This window comes from Misgurnus anguillicaudatus, chromosome 15, assembly GCF_027580225.2.
Source record: "Misgurnus anguillicaudatus chromosome 15, ASM2758022v2, whole genome shotgun sequence".
NCBI classification, from domain to species: domain Eukaryota; kingdom Metazoa; phylum Chordata; class Actinopteri; order Cypriniformes; family Cobitidae; genus Misgurnus; species Misgurnus anguillicaudatus.
The window spans coordinates 7,850,205-7,870,639 of NC_073351.2; the positions used below are offsets into that span (position 1 = coordinate 7,850,205).

At 37.0% G+C, this 20,435-nt stretch overlaps 1 protein-coding gene across 3 annotated transcripts in view; it reads left to right on the forward strand.

Moving 5' to 3' along the window:
• veph1 (ventricular zone expressed PH domain-containing 1) overlaps positions 1-20,435 on the forward strand; it is a 158,799-nt gene that overhangs the window by 130,943 nt on the left and 7,421 nt on the right. For all 3 annotated transcript variants that reach the window (XM_055173536.2, XM_055173537.2, XM_055173538.2), the window contains one exon: positions 8,893-9,010. In XM_055173536.2, coding sequence (XP_055029511.2) covers positions 8,893-9,010 — 118 coding nt within the window. The remainder of the gene's footprint in view (positions 1-8,892; positions 9,011-20,435) is intronic.

Consider the following 20,435-nt stretch of genomic DNA (forward strand, 5'->3'; position numbering starts at 1 on the left):
CATTTAAATTAAGAACATAATTCAAATATATATGAACAGGACGGTGTAGAGCACAAAACAAGACGTTAGTAATTTTTAAATTAATTATTAAGCTGAAAATACTTACATTTATGGGACTCTGGACGCTCTGGCCGCCATTTTTGCCGGTTGCGCAGTGTATTCTGGGTACCCCTTGGTTTCAAGTAAGCTCGCGGAAATTCTTGGTTTTAAGGGGTATCTACCACTTGCCCTTAGCCCTACCCCTTGATCAAAACGAGAATTGGGATAGCCCTTACTCTCACGTGAACGTGCAAAACTAAGGGCTAGGGGTAAGGGGAAGGGGTAAGACAGAGAAATGGGATTGGCCCTTACTCTAATTGATATGTGAACTGCCTGAATAAGGAATAAGGGGTCCATGATACGTAAGCATTAACAATGTTTGAAAAAACTTTACGAAACTTGTAAGAAAGAGGAGTGAGTTTGGCCCAGAAATAGCTCAACTGCTTTTTGACACTTTGCCTTTGTTTACTTTAGCATGTCTTAAACTGTGTTAAAAAGGAGGAATGCATGAAATATTTTGTTAACCCCCCTTTTTACAGCTTTAGTCATTTACTATTCATGCTCGAACCTGAAAGCTTTCCGGTCCTACTCACGGTAAATGATGACAAAATCGTGAGATATTTGGCAGCCCTACCGGCTAAACGTGCTGTTATAGCTCGGAATGCAAATGTAGTCATGGCTCTGAAAAAATCGCTTTGTTACTTTCATCCCTCCGCTCTCCCCTATTCTTTGTTTTGCCATTGTCTGCTGGTTATGTTTCTCACAACCAAGAACAGAAACCCAAACACAGCAAATGTCTGATGCATTCAATGGAGTAGATGTGTGAAGTCTAGTGTATTCTGTGAAGAGCACATCAGAAGAAGGTGTTTCTTTTAATACTATTGCTGCAACTTTATTGTGTGTTTTAGCCTGGCTGTACCAACTGACCAATCAGCATCCAGGACCCTAATCGTCTCTTATAATGTGCTTTTGACTGAAGTACAGTACTTTATTTTTAAGAGACAAAATAATAATTTTGCAGAGTTTACAGAGAAAAGTTACAGCACAAGTTTCAAGCCATACTATTTGGCAGAAAGGATGTGGGGACAAGACCATAGCCAGGGTTTGAATATTAGTGAGGTCCAGGGGTGTTAAGAGTTAATTGCTATTCCAGGGGAAAACTTTAAACACGTTATAAATGTAGTATTTTGTGCACTAATTTTGTATTAGTTATTATACCAAAAATGTAAGTATTTAACAAAGTATTTAAGATAAACCTAAGTGTTCTTAACTGTGCTATTTTGAGACACCATTAATTTCAATATAGAAATCTATTTAAGTATAACTGGTATTATATTATATAATAGCCAGTTATACTTAAATAGATTACTAGTGTATGAAAAGTATATAATTCTTCTTGAGTAGTACTTTCATGCACCTGAAAAAGTATATCATTTATATACTTTTTCAGGTGCATTGAAGTACTAGAAGAATTATATACTTTTCATTAGTATATTTATAGTGCAAACTTTACAAAATACTTATTTAACTGTAGTTATAATACATTCAAGTATACTTTTTTTACCTGTATTCTATTTGAACTTTTTAGCTATTTTACAGTTTGGATCCAAACTCAGTCTATATGTTTTGGGGGTGGGCATTGTTATATTATCCCGTATTTATTAGATATCAATTTGTTAATAATTTACTGTTGACTTAGGGTGGATAATTTATTTATTTTCGTGCAACAATGCTTATTATATAAACATTTTAATAAGCAATATTTGGCTATATAAACAAGAACTTTGTTTAGTGCTCTTATGAATGTTTTCAGCATGAATTTGTAAAACGCTAACTCCTAAACTGAATAAAATAGCATAGCCTTCTTCATGACCAATGTTTACATATTTGGCATATTTCATTTAAACCCAGTTGTTATTTTCGAATCATAATGACTATTGCGTGTGTCTTAACGAATGTAGGATTATGTCAGCAATAACCTGTCCAGGCTGAATGATGTGCCATTTGATTACTGTTTAAGTGCTGTAATTTTACTATAAATGTAACTAGAAATTTCCCAAAGTGTCACATTGATTGCTAAAACATTAACACTGCGTCTAAAGAGGACTTTTCCTAATGGGATCTGGCAACACTGCGAATGCTGCACTGGCGGCCACCAGCGTCTCACAGCTGCTCGAGTCAATATCTGTCATTTACCCTAAACTATACAGTAAACTGTCCAAACTTAATTATATACGTGGATGCCAATGTGAGTCATTTTAAAGCAACATTAAAGAGTTTTTGCTCTTTGCTCCCCCTACAGGTTAGAAGCGTAATTGTTCATTAACACTGTCGTAAATACTGCAGCATAGCTGGCTCTGATTGGATTGTAGGTCTGCCGTAAAGCAAGTTTTCGTAGTTTTCACTCGAACTACAGGACCAAGACCCGACCGTTGGAAACTTCTTTAGTGCGGTTTTGGCCGATAGAGGGCTGTAAAGTGAATGTGAAAGTGCCGTTCACCCTGTTTCGAGTGGATGAATGACTGAAACTTTTTTGGAAACGTTATTTTAAGGTAAAAAAAAACTCTTTAGTGTTGCTTTAAATAACTAATTAGTCATTTTAGAGAACTTTAAACTTTATTTTTAATATAATTTTTTTACAGAGGTCCGGACTTCGGTAGCCTCATAGCTGGCTAGGGCCATGTGTGGGGAGGGTGCATTTTAAAATTCATTATTTTGGCAAGTGCAAAATCCCAAACTGTACCTCCGACTGATTAATAGACAAAAACGACAGGAGAGTTTGTGAACCCCAGTTCCTAAAAGTAGGCACCAGTAAACCACAAGAGATTTGAGCTTACCCATGAGATGCCGGTGCAATAATTGCCATTTTTTTATCTGTCCTCATGAAAGATGAAGTAGACAGAAAAATAAAGTTACAGGAGGTCTTAGTGGAATTTGCATCCCACAACATCTTGAAGGCATTATGAATATGTCATTTCTTTAATGATAGATCACAGCGAAATAACAGTATATAATGGAAACTGTTTGGAGAAAAGCGAATACCCCCCTTCGATTTCGTATGACCGTCGGTTTCACCGACTGACGGATGAGATCCGGTTACCATCTCTGCGGGAGGATGTGTGTATGCATGTGTGTGTTAGGTAGGCTAAGGCTCTATAAAAGGATTCTGGGAACAGTGTTGCAATAGTATCCATTACAAACAGAAGGACCACAATTACTTTTGTACTCTCTGCATGGTAATGATGAGATGTTAGCTATAGTGTGTAGGCCCTGTGGATCTGCCTGTCCCCCCATGGCGCATTGGCACATCTGGGGCTTAGCTTTTTTACTACAGTCTGTTACACTGGGGCTTTGAGAGTCACAGTTCATATTGACATGTTTTTTTTTTTGACATACCAGAATAGCGTGGTCCCATTGTTCAGATCTGTTTCCTAACAGTGGCAGGCTGCCGAAACGGATTGCCCAACACTGAATCAGTGAAAATTGACTTCTCGTGCATGTTTAACGCTGTTTACATGTTAAATGGAGACAGACATATCTGTTAATTACCCAGCCACTCTTTATGAATCATGTGTTTGTGAATCACTGGACTGACGCATCATTTCCTGTCATCTTGAGTCATCGGTTTGCAGATTAGGCTGAGGGCCTTAGGCCCTGTTTACATTAGAGCATTTGCGTTTTAAAATGGCATTTTAAAAAGAATCTTCATCCACACTATACCTGACCATAAACGCATGAAACACGACCAGTCACGTAACTGGGCATGCGCATAAAAGTGTAAAATAACTTATTACTCTAAGCTAATAATAGCTTACCTTTGCGCATTTATGCAGCCTAGGGGTGTGCGATATTAACAAAAATTCATACCTCGATCCTTTGCCGGCAACTACAACAGACACTATTTTGAACCTATAAAAATATGTTTGGAAAAGTCTTATATTGTTCCAGCTCCCCCCTAAAACATATTAACATGATTAATAAGTTAATGTTGATGTTATAAAGCAAACAAAAGGGTCTTATGATTTAAAAAGGAAGCATTAAAGTGAACAGTACTAAACAGTAGCGAACTTGAAGCAAAAATAAATTTCAACAAATGCTAATTTTAATCAAACATAATAAAATTAAGAGGTAAACACTAAATAACTTATCTTCCCTTACCTGTCGCTGTTCAGTGTGCAATTAATTAATAAAAATTGCACACTGACGTTAATTTTTAAAAGTGTGTGAGGTCCGTGCACGTCCTCCGCTAGCAACACAGAAATAGCAAAAAGCACAATCGGCTAAACGAGCATTAAATATTAATATGACGTTGATTTTATTGTTTTTATTAATTTATATTCACAAAACTTATCAACAAAACATTGATTCAAATTAAGAGACAAATTATATGAACGAAATTCATTTTAAAGTAACAAACAAAAATTAAATTAAACTCGAAAATAATGTCTGACCCATTACAATTCTCCTTCATATTGGCCTTTACAACGCCCTATATGGCGTTTAAAATTACAGTCTATCTTTCGTAATAAGCTAACTAAATTGTATTAATATTTAATTACATAAACAGCATTACAACAATATTCAAACCCAACAATACTCAAATATAAAATATACTATAAATATCAAACAGACATTATCTATAAGGATACATGTTAAAACAATCTGATATAGCGTTTATAATAGCTGGTTGGTAGATATTTACTATTTTTGGCAAAACCTCCGTTGCAAAACTCCATTTACCTGAATAAAAATAATTTTTACTTTGAAAATGATGCGCTGTCATGTTCACATCAGCTGTTCGTTTACATACGACTCCATCTACGTTCATTTACACTGCAGCGCAACGTCTGCAGCGTTTGCGAACGACTCCGTTTATGAGGGTCGAAAACGGTGGTGTAGTGTAAATGCAAGGCTTAAACGTAGCAAAAGTAACGCGTTTTAAAGGATAAACGCATTAATGTAAACATAGCCTTAGTCTGTATACCCGGCCTGAGACCCGAGCGTGTTCGATATAAAAGTTTCATGTCTGCTGTGGACACGGGTCGGGTATAATATTAGTGGCAATTTACAATGTAACACTTAAAAATAGTAGTTTTATCATCTATTTCCAATCAGTATGTCAAATGTATGGTGAGCGAGATTAGAGTAATTTATTCTTAAAAATGGTTGCATGTTGAAATAGGACACCACCACATGGCCAGTCTACTGTTTGAAAGATAAATTTATACTATTTAAATGTCTCTTCCTGTAGTAAACATCTTAATAGCCTTCATCCAACAATGGCAAGCAGCCCACTGCTGACAGTTTCAGCACTGTTTCCCAGAGTCTTCACATTGTTGTAATGTAGGATAAAACTCATGTGACTGTACACTGATCCTCACTTTAAAGAAATAACTTAAAATCAATCTTTATGTCTGTTTTTCTTAACAAGCATCGTTATAATGACCTTAAACAATAAAATAAAGGCGTCTTTCCCACTTCCCATACAGTCCCCACAAAATGGTTGCATGGCTTCATTAGACTGTGAAGTAAAACATATGATGTTTATAAACAAATAAACAAACACTTTTATGATGTTTTTACCACAGAAATACTGTTGTACGGAAACTGTTTATTTTGTGTTCCAAATAAAGCAACAACACACAGTTTTGGAACAACATCAGGCTGAGTGAAACACGAAACAAAATGTTTATTTTTGGGCAAACTACTCCTTTAATGCAAAACAAAACCCATCTAACGAAAATGCATTTCAGTCGCTCGTAATGCCATACAGCTTTCCAGAGAAAAAATAGGATTTGGGCCAATTCTTCAAGTTAGATTTCTTTGAGCCCGATGTTTATGAACTTTAACAATAGCATAAATATTTCCTTTTACACTTTGCATGAGAAAACATAAATCGTTTCAGATGTATATGCGCCTCATTTTCTACACACATGGCCCTTGTTTAGCTCTATGTACTTGATGTATAAAATAGATGCAGTACCATTTGAAAGATTTTCCTAATGAAAGGCACATTAGGTTCCTTCTCAGTTTTTACACTGATTTAGTTAGCGTGAAATTAGCTGTGACAGCACAAGTAAGATGACTCGGCTATTTGTAGCCAGAGAGTCGGTCTGCAGGGGTTCAATAATGCCCCGCATTAATCTAAAGAGATATTTAAACATAAAATGTCTGATGCATTGGCTTTCATCTCCCTTGAGACAATGCCAAACCTTCATTGGTAACCTAGGTTGTAGGAAGACATTATAAAAGTGCACTGTGATTGGATTATCCATAGACTGGATTGGGTGAGTGCCCTGGGGCACCAGCCAATGGGGGGCACCAAGGCCTCCAGACTGCGACTACGTTTTTAAGACAGCTCAAGTATTTGGGTTGTTGGGCGTGCCAAAAAAACAAATGTGCGACTGGGGTTTTACCGCTCATTTGCATGACAAGTCAATGGTTTATGTTACCATGCACTCAGTTAATCTACCGATGGGTCTATGCAGCCCCACATGAAGTTGAACACATCTTAACACATCTCACTCAGAATACTCAGTTATTGGGATTTTCACGCACAACCATTTCTAGGGTTTACAAAGAATGGTGTGAAAAGGGAAAAACATCCAGTATGTGGCAGTCTTGTGGGCGAAAATGCCTTGTTGATGCTAGAGGTCAGAGGGGAATGGGCCGACTGATTCAAGCTGATAGAAGAGCAACTTTGACTGAAATAACCACTCGTTATAACCGAGATATGCAGCAAAGCATTTGTGAAGCCACAACACGCATAACCTTGAGGCGGATGGGCTACAACAGCAGAAGACCCAACCGGGTACCAGTAAACAGAATGAGAACATGGATCATGCCTTGTTACCACTGTGCAGGCTGGTGGTGGTGGTGTAATGGTGTAGGGGATGTTTTTTGCTCACTTTAGGACCCTTGGGCATCGTTTAAATGCCACAGCCTACCTGAGCATTGTTTCTGACCATGTCCATCCCTTTATGACCACCATGTACCCATCCTCTGATGGTTACTTCCAGCAGGATAATGCACCATGTCACAAAGCTCAAATCATTTCAAATTGGTTTCTTGAACATGACAATGAGTTTACTGTACTAAAATGGCCCCCATAGTCATCAGATCTTAACCCAATAGAGCATCTTTGGGATGTGGGGAACGGGAGCTTCGTAGAGCCCTGCACGGGCCAAAAACTCCCTGGCCCTGGCCCGTAGTGTTCAAGCCCTACCCGACCCCAGCCCGACAATGCCTGCAATTTTTTCAGCCCGAACCCGACCCAAGACCAATATCAATCACTTTTAAGCTCTCTTTGATGCGTGCTCTCTCTCTCGGATGCGCGCTATCAGATGCGTGCTATCTCTGCTACACACGCAAACACACACACACAATGAGGAGAGACGCTAAAACAAGCCCGACCCGAGCCCGGTCTGTAAAAAAAAAACAGCCCGAGCCCGGCTCGCTTGCAAGGCTCTAGAGCTTCGTGCCCTGGATGTGCATCCCACGAATCTCCAACAACTGCAAGATGCTATCCTATCAATAGGACCTTTCAGCACCTTGTTGAATCAATGCCACGTAGAATGTAGGCAGTTCTGAAGAAGAAAGGAGGTCAAACACAATATTAGTATGTTCCTAATAATCCTTTAGGTGAGTGTATTGTATTCTAACTGGGGCTGCTGACCTAAAATCAGCATAGGGAATCTTTATGGCTAATTTAAAAGACATCTATATTTTGGGGGCACTTCAAATGTGATCACCCTAGGGTACCACATTGTGTTAATATGGGCCTGGTACTAACCATCTATCCAGGTGTACCCCACCTGTGGGCCAAAATGCTGGGATGGTCACCAGCTCCTTGTGACCCTTAATAGGACAGGCGGGTTTGAAGTATGCTTGGGTGCAATTTGAAACGGGTTCCTTTACACACATGGTGCAGTGGTTCATCACCAGCTGTATTATAACTATACACACTGTAGAAAACTGAGAATCAGTTATTGTAATCTCTAAAAGAATCAGTTTTATGTGTAATGTTTTGCAAAATCCCATCTGCTTGTCATATTCATTGGCTTTGATATATTACATCACCAAAAGTATGTAGACACTGCTTTCAATAAATGGAGTTCATTTACTAACAGGTGCATAAAATCAAGCATACTGTCTCTTCAGATAAACATTTACAGTAGAATGTGGCCGTACCAAGAAACTAAGTGACTTTAAATGTGTCGTGTGAATGATGGGATGATCCTAAATGTCAGTACCAACTCCCTCTTAATGCCTTTAGTAAGCACATATCAAAGTTAAGCAAGCACATACTGTATGATATTGTTAATCTGGGTGGCCACATACTTTTCTTTGTGTATCTCTAAAACTGTAATTTTCTAATTTCATTGCTCAACTTCATCTTGGCAAAGCTCCTTCTGCAAGAGGCCACACACAATCACATCTATTGAACACTGTGAATGTCAGATCTCATCGTTGATTGTTTTTGACTCTCTAATACACAAGTAAATTAGTAGATCCCATATTGACAGTATGTAACTCATTGGCAGCCTTCAAATGCTCATTCTGGGTTTTGATATTTGAACTTGTTTGCCTTAACCTTTTCATGCATCACAAACCAGCACAAGAGACATGATAAACATTCATTTGCTTCCGGTAGAGTTTTAACTATTATTATTATACAATTAAGTTTAAAACAATTTTATCATTGAGAGCACACCTATGATGTAAAATGTAGTAAAGAAAGGCACTTACAGTAAAGTAGGAACAGACTCTTTGTCTGTGTTGTCTACAGTATGTGTAAATAGCTTCATCTGCTGGCCTGTTTTGCTCACTTTATCTCTTTCTCTGTGTTTTCAGGATGTGGACAGTTTGCAGATCTTTCTGGAAGAAGTGCGTTTCTTTGATCTGTTCAGCTACAGTGAGGAGGAGGGCGGCTGGCTCTGTTTCATGTGCAGTAACCCTGAAAAGGCCACAGGTAAATTTGTGACCCGTGCTGTTTTGACATTTGACCCAAAAACTTCAAAACAATGTGTTTGAAGTTGACAGAGTCAGCAAAGTCAGTTTTGAGAAAAATAGAGTTCAAAAACAAAATCATTGCATCCATACCTTAAAATCACTGGAAAACTAATAGATTTGGCAAACACAAAGTCAAAAACAATTTCTGTATTGTTTGATTGACATTGAGACAGACAGCTTTAAGATCTACTGTAATGCAAGGATCTAATATAATGTTACACATCAGATATTTTTCCCCAACAGGTAATCAAACATTTGCACGTCTGTGTGCATGCTTTAGATGTGTCAGTCAGCGTGAGGAAGATCATTTTCGAGTCTTGTCATTCTTATTTACTCTTTTAACATCAATCAGGTCCCAAACTTCATCTCTCATAACCCTAATAAGGTCAGAAATTATTTTACAAAAAATTGAGTGATTTTTTTGAGTGATTAAAAAATAAATACATTTTTAATGATAGAAATAATATATCTTTTTTAGTTTACTTCCCATCTATACATCAATGATGTGTTTTGGGAGATATGAAGTTCTTCTGTACCTGTTTACCACTAAATTCCTCAACTACACCATTTTTATGAAAGATTCCCATAAATTATTATCTAAATTTTATTAAAATTGTTTTTTAGATATCAATATCATTGAATTCGGCCATCTGCTGGTTAAAAAAAACAAAGGAATTACAGTTTAAGAAATAAATCATTTTGACCAGCAGAGGCCCATAGAGACCCATTCATTTCACTGGATGTGGCCAACTGCTCACATCACTACTTTAGTGATACATTTTGTGAATTTCTGTTTATATAAACATTAGAAAGGACATTACAAATAAATATTATTTCAAATAGTAGAATGTTTTGTAGCATTTTGAAATGTCTGTTTTTACAAAATGCCACAGTAATTTGACTAAATGTAAGTGCGTGTGCGTGCGTGCGTGCGTGCGTGTGTGTGTGTGTGTGTGTGTCATTTGTGTCATTTGTGTGTAACTTTGTCTTTTTGTGTGTGTCTGTGTCTTTATGTGTGTGTTACTGTGTCTTTGTGTCTGAGTCTGTGTATGTGTATGTGTATGCGTGTGTGCACAATCTGTGTGAGCATTAGAGCTCACCCCTTTACATCTTTGTTCTGCATCTGTGGCTGTTTTTTGCCAAATTGTATAAAAAATGCTCTCTGTGGCAGTCATACCTTTGTGTGTGTGTGTGTGTGTGTGTGTGTGTGTGTGTGTGTGTGTGTGTGTGTGTGTGTGTGTGTGTGTGTGTGTGTGTGTGTGTGTGATTGATGTCTTTTCTATATTGCATTTATGTTCTAGTACCAGGCCTTCTTTTTTGTTTTAAAATTTTCAGATTTATTCTGGATGCATAAATTTTTTGTGACAAATAATAAAAGAAAATATTTTTTTGCATTTCCCATTCATTTTCAATTGGGGTCATTTTGACCCCCAAGGGCCGCTTTTGTAAAAATGTTTTACCCATCTTCAGAATCAAGCCCATTTTTATATGAATATTGACAGATAATCTAGAAAAGTCACAAAATTATATTTCAAAGGGAACAATTTTTAATTTAAGAAAAAGTGGCTTGGGGTTCAAAATAAACCTTATGTTAATTTCATCAATATACCCTCAATATACCCCAATAACTCTTTTAACATCAAGCAATTCCTGCACTTTATTTTTTAATTTGTTTTAAACCGAAAGTGTCAAAACCGCATGTGAATGGAGGCGCATCTTTGTATAGGTTAAGCATTTAGGACGGTGCACCTCTCAGAAAACTTACAACTTAAGATGATTTTATATTGTATAATGACTATATAAACCATTGAGATCGCTAGACGAGGGCTTAATGTACTTATCTTTATAAAAACCTAAATTTCGACCAAAATCAACTTTCTTTTGCCTGTAGCTCAAAATTAGACCTTGTCCATTTAGATTTATTTTGCCAGCACAGGTCACATATTTTTGTGCTTCGCTTTGGCCACATGTAACATTTTGAGAGTGAACCATATTTAGGCCCTATACACAGTTGAAAAGTTTCAGGACTGACAACTGCATTTTAGAGGTCTTCACGGGTCCACTTAAATCTGAAAACCCGAGGTCCGACCCGAGACCCGAGCAGGTTTGGGTCTAAAAGTTTCATCACCCATAGGTTTCTGAAGATCATTTTTGAAGTTTAAAGTAGGCGGTGCCTGCTGTTGCCATTTTGGCCGTGCGCTCCACGTCACATCGCAGATACTCGAAATTGGGTAAAAAGGCGGGACGTGGGTGAAGCTGAGGTGACTGGTTGCTGAAACCACGCCCGCCTAGCTGGACTCTAGTGGCTGTTCACCTGTCACTCAAGTGGCCACGCCCTTAATTATGCAGAACTTTAAGGCTTAATATCATTAAAACGGATGAGTTACAAAAAAATTCACCCCCTCACAGTTTTCATGAAGGGCAAAATTAGCAATAAAGACCAAAAACTATTTTTGTACCAGGCTGTAAACATATTATTTTCTACTGTAAAGTCGGGCATTTTAACATGGAGGTCTATAGGAATTGACTCCCTTTTGGAGCCTGCCTCTAGCGGCCAGTCGATGAATTGCAGTTTTAATCACTTCCGTATTGACTTCATCAATGAGATCAGAAGGTTGCCCCTCGGTCCCAGGTGAGTGGGTCGCAACATTGGGGACCCCTGTAGTATGCATTTGTAAAGGTGCTTCACAGACCGCTTTCTTGCAGTGTTCCCATGTTAACGTCTTTTTAGGCTTAACCATGCCATTAATAATAATAATATTAATTTGTTACATTTATATAGCCGTATTCTGCAGCACTCAAAAGTGCTTTACATATGAAAGGGGGATTCTTCTCAACCACCTAGTTTTTCTTCTTAGCAACCTAGTTTTCCTAGGAGGTCTCCCATCCAAGTGACCAGGCTCAATCCTACTTAGCTCAAGTGGGCAACCAGTTTTGGGCTACAGTGTGATATGGCTGCTTGCCATTGTGGCGCTTCGTTTTTGGCCTCGGCTCATAAAGTACTTATACTGCACCGCGTATACAAAGGACAAATTAAATACTTTAAATTACTTTAATTTGGTTGTAGAATGCGGTTATCACACGTATATGACTGAAGTGTGTGTGTACAGAGCAGGGTAATGCACTAAAAGGTGAAGTGACAAATGAATTTAGCGGTCTCTGAATCCTCTGAGGTCTTAGAGATTACACGCAATTTGAGATAAATCTTTGAGATCCGTTCCAAGCAGGTGTGTTTGATTGAGAGAAAAGCGGCCCTTCAGGAGCAGAGTGTCACCTTATATTGGTGTTGACATTTGGAAAAGACCCACAACAGGGATGAACCGACACTCTTAAACTTGTTGAATCAGGCTTTTTAGTTAGCTAGCAGCCAAAATTAATGAACTTAAATACACTGTCTGTAAAGATAAAAATCTGTGGTCTCGGGACTTTCGCAATTGTTGTTAATAAGTTTAAAGAGGAAACTTGTTGAAAGATAATATCATTTTAGCGGATGTAATAAATCAGGTAATGTATCATATTGGATGTAAGGAGAAGAAAACCTTATTTAGCTTTCCCTGTCTTAAGACAACAATGGATGCAGTTAGTTCTTCCCAGACTGCAACATAATTGTGAATGGGTTTATGTTGTTCTCTGGCTGCATTTCGGAGAGGCTCAGTTTAATGCCTGATTTGCCACTTGTTTACAACTGATGGAGCAGTCCCAACTTTAAAATACCCTGTATAGGAGTCGCAACCACAGGCGCAAGTAAATCAAAATCTCACGTGTTTTTTATTTGCAAGAGTTGGCACATACGTGCATGTAATGTAAACAACAATGCTAAAAACACATCAAGATTTATGTTACATTTTTTATTAAAATAGCAGATAAACAAATGTATCTATACAATGCATCTGCAAACCTGCTGGAAGTTACAGGATTGAGTTAACCAAACATCAGCAAGTAAACATTTCAGCATTTGCTTTATAAAATTCTTGTGTTGTCAAACCATTTTTAGCAGACTCCAGATGCTATGTAGTGTAGTTCACCTCCCTAAACTCATTACTGAGAAGCAATACTGCCCTACAAAGGCAAAAGACCTTAACTCGCTATAGTGTAGAACTGAGAAAAATGACTTTAAAGTTTAGACTTTTAAGTGACTTTATTAGTTATTTTCTTTTTGATTTTGATTTTCTTGAAAAAACAACAAAATGGACTCAAGATACTTATCCACATGATAAATGAGGTCTTGAATGTCCCAAAAATATCAATAATTAATTTTCGTCCAAAAACGAAGTTACTGCCTTTTGCCTTTGTAGGGCAGAATACACCAAAGTGAATGAAATGAGCTTTGCATAAACTATAAAAAACTGATTATATGAGTACAAGATAGCTTTTCTGTAGCTGAAGTAGCTCAGTTCTCCATGCTAATCTTCCTCAATGGTTTCCTCTTCCATTAAATCTTCTGATCTTATTCAGGTGCATCCATAATTGTTGTTTTGCATCTTCCCCATGCACAAAGATGTGCCTTTTTGCTCAAACACTGGTGGTTTATCCACAAGAAAAGCAATGAGATACGACTGAGAAGGTCTTTGCCTGTGGCCTGAATGTTTTACCGACAACAATGAAACGTATTGTTAATCGGTGCAGATGGAAAGTGTCTATTTCATCTGAGATCATTTATAGATATTTGAACACTTTTAAAATGAAAAGGGTCTTTTTGAGCACCGGCATTGATATGACTGAGGCATGATGTCATTTTCCATGTGCCTAACAGAGCTTCTGGACTGCTGCAGGTGCATAGCAGGATCTAAAACAATGCGTTCTTGTAAGCGGATAATCATTTAAGTGGACTACCACAAGTGGAATTGTGTTACTTGAGACAAATGGAGAATTTCCAAATGGTGATATGTTCAAGTGCGCAGATATTTCAATTGATTTTCCATCGATGACATTTAATATCGACCTCTATGCCAAACATGCAAAAAAAGTCTTATATAAAATAGATAAACTGACTTAAAGAAAAATTGGTTACAAAGATTACACACTACATGCTTAATTATTGACTACAATTATGTATTTGTGAACTACACACATTCACATATGTTATTTCAACAAAAATATGAGCAGGGTCAATGTTTTCTGAAATGAGGGGTTTGGGAAAGCTTAAGCAAAGCTCTGGCAGGCCTGACAGAAGTGTGTAGTGATCTCACTTGCTTCATTAAATACAATTGCAAAAATAATAGTTTTCCAGTTTGCCACTGGGATCACAAAACAAAAAGTCTTGACCCAAATTTACACCACTGGTTGAACTGGTTTGAATGCCCAAAGAAAACAGTGCCACAGGGCTGCAGTGTTTAAACTATTTAGAAAAAAAAGATATTAATATACACCACCGGTCGAGCATGCGATTTGTGAAAAATTCAGAGGGGGGACGTTTTTGAAATGTTTATATTCATGAAAATAAATTACGAACCACAGGCTTATATTAATTATATGTATTAAGCTATTTCCCGCAACTGTTGAAATATTTTTTTTTTTGCACCTGACATGCAAAAAAAAACGTATTTATTATCATAATATTTAATAGAAAAAAATTCCCAAAAATGTACTCTTACTATAACAATAAATAGAATATATATGCCTACTTAAACAAAGAAAATATTCCGATTTGATTGCAGACATCTGGCTCTTTTTTTTACTTTTAGTTCTTTTTTACTTTCCTGTGTCATCTTGGGAGTTCCTCTCAATCCTAATAAAGGTAGTTTCTGCTGTCTCATTCTGAATGGTAATAATTCTTGGACATGTTTTGTGACGGATATGATGCTTTGAATCCTATTGTCACTGGAGCAGAAGTGCTGACAGTTATAGTCCATTCCTGATTTTATTGTTGTTTGCACTATTGCGTGGCAGTGTTTTTACTTAAAAATATCTTTATTTTAGGCTGTTTATATATCCTTATGACTATTAATCACAATGGGGGGATACATTGTTGTCCCTAACAGGAATAAAAAATTATTTAGCAGAGGCATGGATATAAAGACCAGAGGGGGGTAAATCCCCCCCAAAAATCACACCCTGTGTTCAAACGTTTTGAAAAACTTGACTGAAATGTTAACTATGATCTTAAAAATCTTTTAATCTGAATGTCACGGCGTGGTGACACCGAAAAGGGAAAACAAAAGGAGAACCCAAACGCAGAGGATATACGAAAATATAACAATGAATTTATTACAACAGAACAGAAAACACCCACGTGGGGGTAAAGATAAACAAAACACTGTGATGAAACACAAACAGAAACACGAGAATACTGGAACAGGTCACAGAGTACATGAACACTGAATTTACAACAACGCACGTGCACACGACAGAGAACCAGAGGGCAATATAAAGACACGACATCAATGGGGAACAGGTGAACATAATTAATTACGTAAGACACGAGTACATAAGGGAGTAGGGTGAAAGTGACAAGACACTGGGAACACGTGACACAAATACATGATGTGAAAACACGTGTCCCCACATAAAACACAATGCTGCCATAGCCTTGCCCTCTAATATCAGACCTGAATCATACACTAAGGTCAGGCAAGACCATGACAGCCACAAGACACTGGGAACACGTGGAAGCCACACATACAATATGACTCCACATGTCCCCCACACAGAACATAGTACTGTCATGGTCTTGCCAGATACACTCAGACCTGAGTCTAGTACAAAAGCTCTGGCCAGCCCATGACACTGAAGGTGTATTAAATGCTTGAAATTACTTTTGTAGACAAAAATATACTTGTACCATACAGATTATGGGCCAGATTTACTAACAGCTTGCGCCAAAGCAAACCATCATTTTGGCGTTAAAGGGGTGGTTTAATGCTATTTCATGCATTCTGACTTATTAACACAGTTTAAGAGTTGTAACCCTCATGCTAAACATAAGAAAAGTGTCAAAAAAGCAGTTGAGCTTGTGAAAGAGTATTTCTGGGCCAAGCTCATGCCTCCATAAGTTTTGGAAAGTTTTTTTTTCAAACAGGGGTATCCGTTACAACTGATTGACCCCCTATATTCCTTTTATGGGCCTTTACCCCCAGCACGCCTGTACTTCAAATGAGAGCAAAAACGCACATTAGCATTGCTTGGTCGAGTAGAAGTCACCGCTATCACTGCACAGCACGCGACAAATTTGTTTTATCAGGAAGGTTTGACAAAATAAGTGTGTTTTTGGATGTAAAGAGAAGAAAACCTTATTTAGCTTTCCGGTCTTAAAGGAATAGTCTACTCATTTTCAATATTAAAATATGTTATTACCTTAACTAAGAATTGTTGATGCATCCCTCTGTCGTCTGTGTGCGTGCGCGTGGGCGCTGGAGCGCGCTGCGACGCTTCGATGGCGTTTGGCTTGGCCCCGTTCATTCAATGGTGCCATTTAGAGATAAAGTTAGAAGTGACCAAACACATCAACGTTTTTCCTATTTAAGACGAGTAGTTATACGAGCAAGTTTGGTGGTACAAAGTGAAACGTAGCTCTTTTCTAAGCGGATTTAAAAGAGGAACTATATTTTATGGCATAATAGCACTTTTGGGAGTACTTCGACTGGCCTGAAAAGTCCGCTCCCCTTCTCCTTCTCATAATGGGAGAGGGAGGGTGTACTCCCAAAAGTGCTATTACGCCATAAAATATAGTTCCTCTTTTAAATCCGCTTAGAAAAGCGCTAAGTTTTATTTTGTACCACCAAACTTGCTCGTATAACTACTCGTCTTAAATAGGAAAAACGTTGATGTGTTTGGTCACTTCTAACTTTATCTCTAAATGGTACCATTGAATGAATGGGGCTAAGCTAAATGCTATCGAAGCGTCGCAGATTTTGACACTCGCGTCTCCTGGAAATCCAGTTTATCTCAAGAATCAAAAGACGACTTCGACATTCCACAGGGTTTCCAGGAAAGTGTATGAAAAACATCAGACGTTTAGCCAACATTCTGTGGGCATGACATCTGAGGCTGAGACTATTTTTTGACTGACCTTATTGTATATGCATTTCTAGGAGTTTCTTTTTTCAGACACAAAATTTATGGAAGGAGATTATTAAAAATGATTCATGCAACGTGATTTACTAATGTTTACTTGTGTGTTATGACTGGTATCATTATTTAACGCCAAAAAATATAACGCATGTCTTAAATCAGTTTGTGCTTGAAATGGCTGCAATTGTTGCTAATAGGAGAGGCATCAGCAGTTTATTTGGAATGCCAGAGGAACATATTATTCAAAAATATTGTTTGCCAAACAATGCTATTTCTGCTTGCTGGAGGAAATAAAAGAGGAGTCACTAGGAGAAGTCACACAATACCAGATGTTTCAAAACTTCTTGTAAACGTTTCTTTGTCCTCCAGTTCTTTTCAGTGTACTGTGGCTTTGTTAGCTGGGGTTTCACACCCCAAATTTTCAGCTGGGATGTCCGTGGTGCTGAACTCAAGCTCATCAGGCGTTAGTAGATCACCCGCACCTGCAGGAGCATCAGCTCTGCTTATCTGTGACCCTGAACTAATTTGGGCTGCTCTTAGTAAATTGTTCGTCATTATGGATATCAACTGTTGCGCCTGTGTTATTTCATTTGGGCCTTTTAAGTAAATAACCCGCAGATATTCCCACTCCCATCAGCGCTTTTTTGGAATTGGGCTCTTGCGCTAATTAGCCCCATTTAGTAAATCTGGCCCTATATTCGTGTTATAAGAAAACTAAAAAAGGGAATATTTGTTGGAATAACCCTGATTTTTAATCACATCTTTCATATGTCCTATCATGATCTCAGTCATTTACATTGCTGTTGGGTGACCATATGAGGTTTGCTTTTGTTGGAATTAATCAGATACTGGACTAAAATGATCATAATACATGTAAAAATGATGGTTAAAGGCAAAACTGGAGTGTTCTTTTTTTCTACGTCTGTATAAATGTCTGCCTATCTTACAAATACCACCCCATTTAATTTAACTAAATTGTTTAGAGATGGAGAAAACTTTGTCACTGTCCAACCCTGTAATGCTCTCATGTTTTAAACTCATTCAAATCTTTTGACATTTTTCTGATCAATGTAATGTAAATTCTATTGAGAATCTGGAATCCTGTCTCACTATTAAAGCTTCATATTGTAGTCATACTGTAACTATAGTAATGGATAGCATTGGCCTATGACCAGACAAGTATATATAACATACACTATCCATCTGAAATATAAACACTGACCTTCACTCCTGCTGGCTAAAAATATCCTCACTGCTTGATGTGATGATAATTCACTGCAGGATATATTGATGTACTCATAGTGTAAGCTGCTGTGAAAAAGTTTGTATGGATGAATGGGAATGTTAACAGATAGTTCTCTGCAGGTATTACTTCATACTTCATTGGAATGTCCATGCATTGGATGCACACATGATTTATCCAAATTCAGTGCATTGTTTTAAATTCACCATAAAGTGTTTAGATTTTTTTATGTTGCATTATGTTTATTATACAGTATAAGACATAGTCTAAATCTCGAATGGTTTCATTTACATTGGAGCATTAGTTTTGGCCATTCCTTTTATCTTTTCTTGCAGGTGAAGTGTGTGTAATCTACGAACACAAACGGTCAAACTAATTTTCGAATACAGTATCATATAGACAATTTTATAAACAGAGATCATTTATTGAGAAAATAATGCAGCGCAGATGCTTTTAATATTGTGGGATTCAGAGCACATCACTGTTGTTGCCCATCTACACACTAGTGCATTGATTTATACACAACAAGATTTGGAATTTATTATAATAATTAAGCTCATGGGATAAACACACAACACAAATTAAATTATTTATCATTGCCAACATATCCTTTATCCCACACATCTGCATAAGGTTTTGGGTTGAAGTAAAAAAAAATAACAATCCAAGAGTGCCTAGTTTTTTTTTTTTTTTTTTTGGGGGGGGGGTATTTATTATTTACACTGAAAAAATGTATTCATTCAGTTTACTCAATTTTTTAAGGTAAGTGGTTGCAATCAATTTATTTAAGCTACAGTTAAATTTGAAAAATAAAATAAAAAACTTTTGTTTAACTTAAATAAATTGATTGCAACCACTTACCTTAAAACAATTGTAAATTGAATGAATCATTCTTTCAGTGTAGATATATTATTTATCTTGACTAGAGATGAGTTGTTGTAACTTATAAAATATAGTTGAAAAAAGTCAACTTTATTTTATAAGTTGAAGCAACTCATCTCTTGTTAAGATAAATAATAGAAAGTTGACATGACTTGTAAATCTGAGTTGATTCAACATAAAAATTGAAGGCAGCACAGATTTTTTACAGTGTATATTTCATCATCGAGGATTTCTTAAAACTTTGTCCTGAAGTCTCAAGGTGAACAACTGTCTCGTAATATCAGCAAAATGTAAAAATCTTGTCTCCCAATCTTGTATCTCGGTTCGTATGTGTCTTGTCACATGCCTAGAAAATACATTTTGTTTTTTGTCATAAAAAGTCATTGGGCCCTATTTTAACGATCTAAGCGCATTGTCTAAAGCTAATTTAACGATGGGAAAAATGGTTTGTGAGCCGAGCGCATGGCCTAAAAGGGTTGTTCATTTTCTACTAATGAGTAATGGGTGTGTTTTGGGCGTAACGTGCAATAAACCAATGAGAGTTGTATCTCTCATCCCCTTTAATAGCCATATGCGCTGGCGCTATGTCTAATCCCTATTTAGATGATGGACTTTGTAAACTGAAAAACTAAGCGGAAGAAGAAGACCCCCAGTTTAAGAATAATGTAAAAAAAATTGTTGTTTCCATTTTAATTGAAATTTAAATTTTTGGGATTAAAACCTTTAAAAGCCGTTTTCTTTCAGTCATATAAGTAAAAATAGCAGGCTTTTAATTGCTGTAAATGTATTGATATCCTACATAATCATTGTAATCTCATAAAATAATTTTTTGTACTCTAAAAATACAAACAAGAGATAAAGAATTTACAAAGCGTTTCAGCACTAGAACAGCCCCATGGATTTTTACAAAGCATTACTTAAAATGTTTCTCATCTCACCATATCCACAGGTACAGAGTCATCATATACAATAAATCTGTAGGGTAGCATTTAAAAACATTTAAAAACAGATGCATTTGTTTAAAGCAAACTAGCAAAGCATTTATTTACTTACCAGGGTACAGGTGAAGCAGCTCTTTACGCCTTCTAATGTCTCATAATCGGTGAGAGAGACTCAATAATAATATTTTACATTCAATCCTTTAATCTTTTTTATTTAAAAGCGTTTTTGTGCTGCTGCGCTTTTATGTGTGTGATAAGCAAACCTGCTTTGTCGTCTCGTTTATAGGCGCATATTACTAATGCGCTCT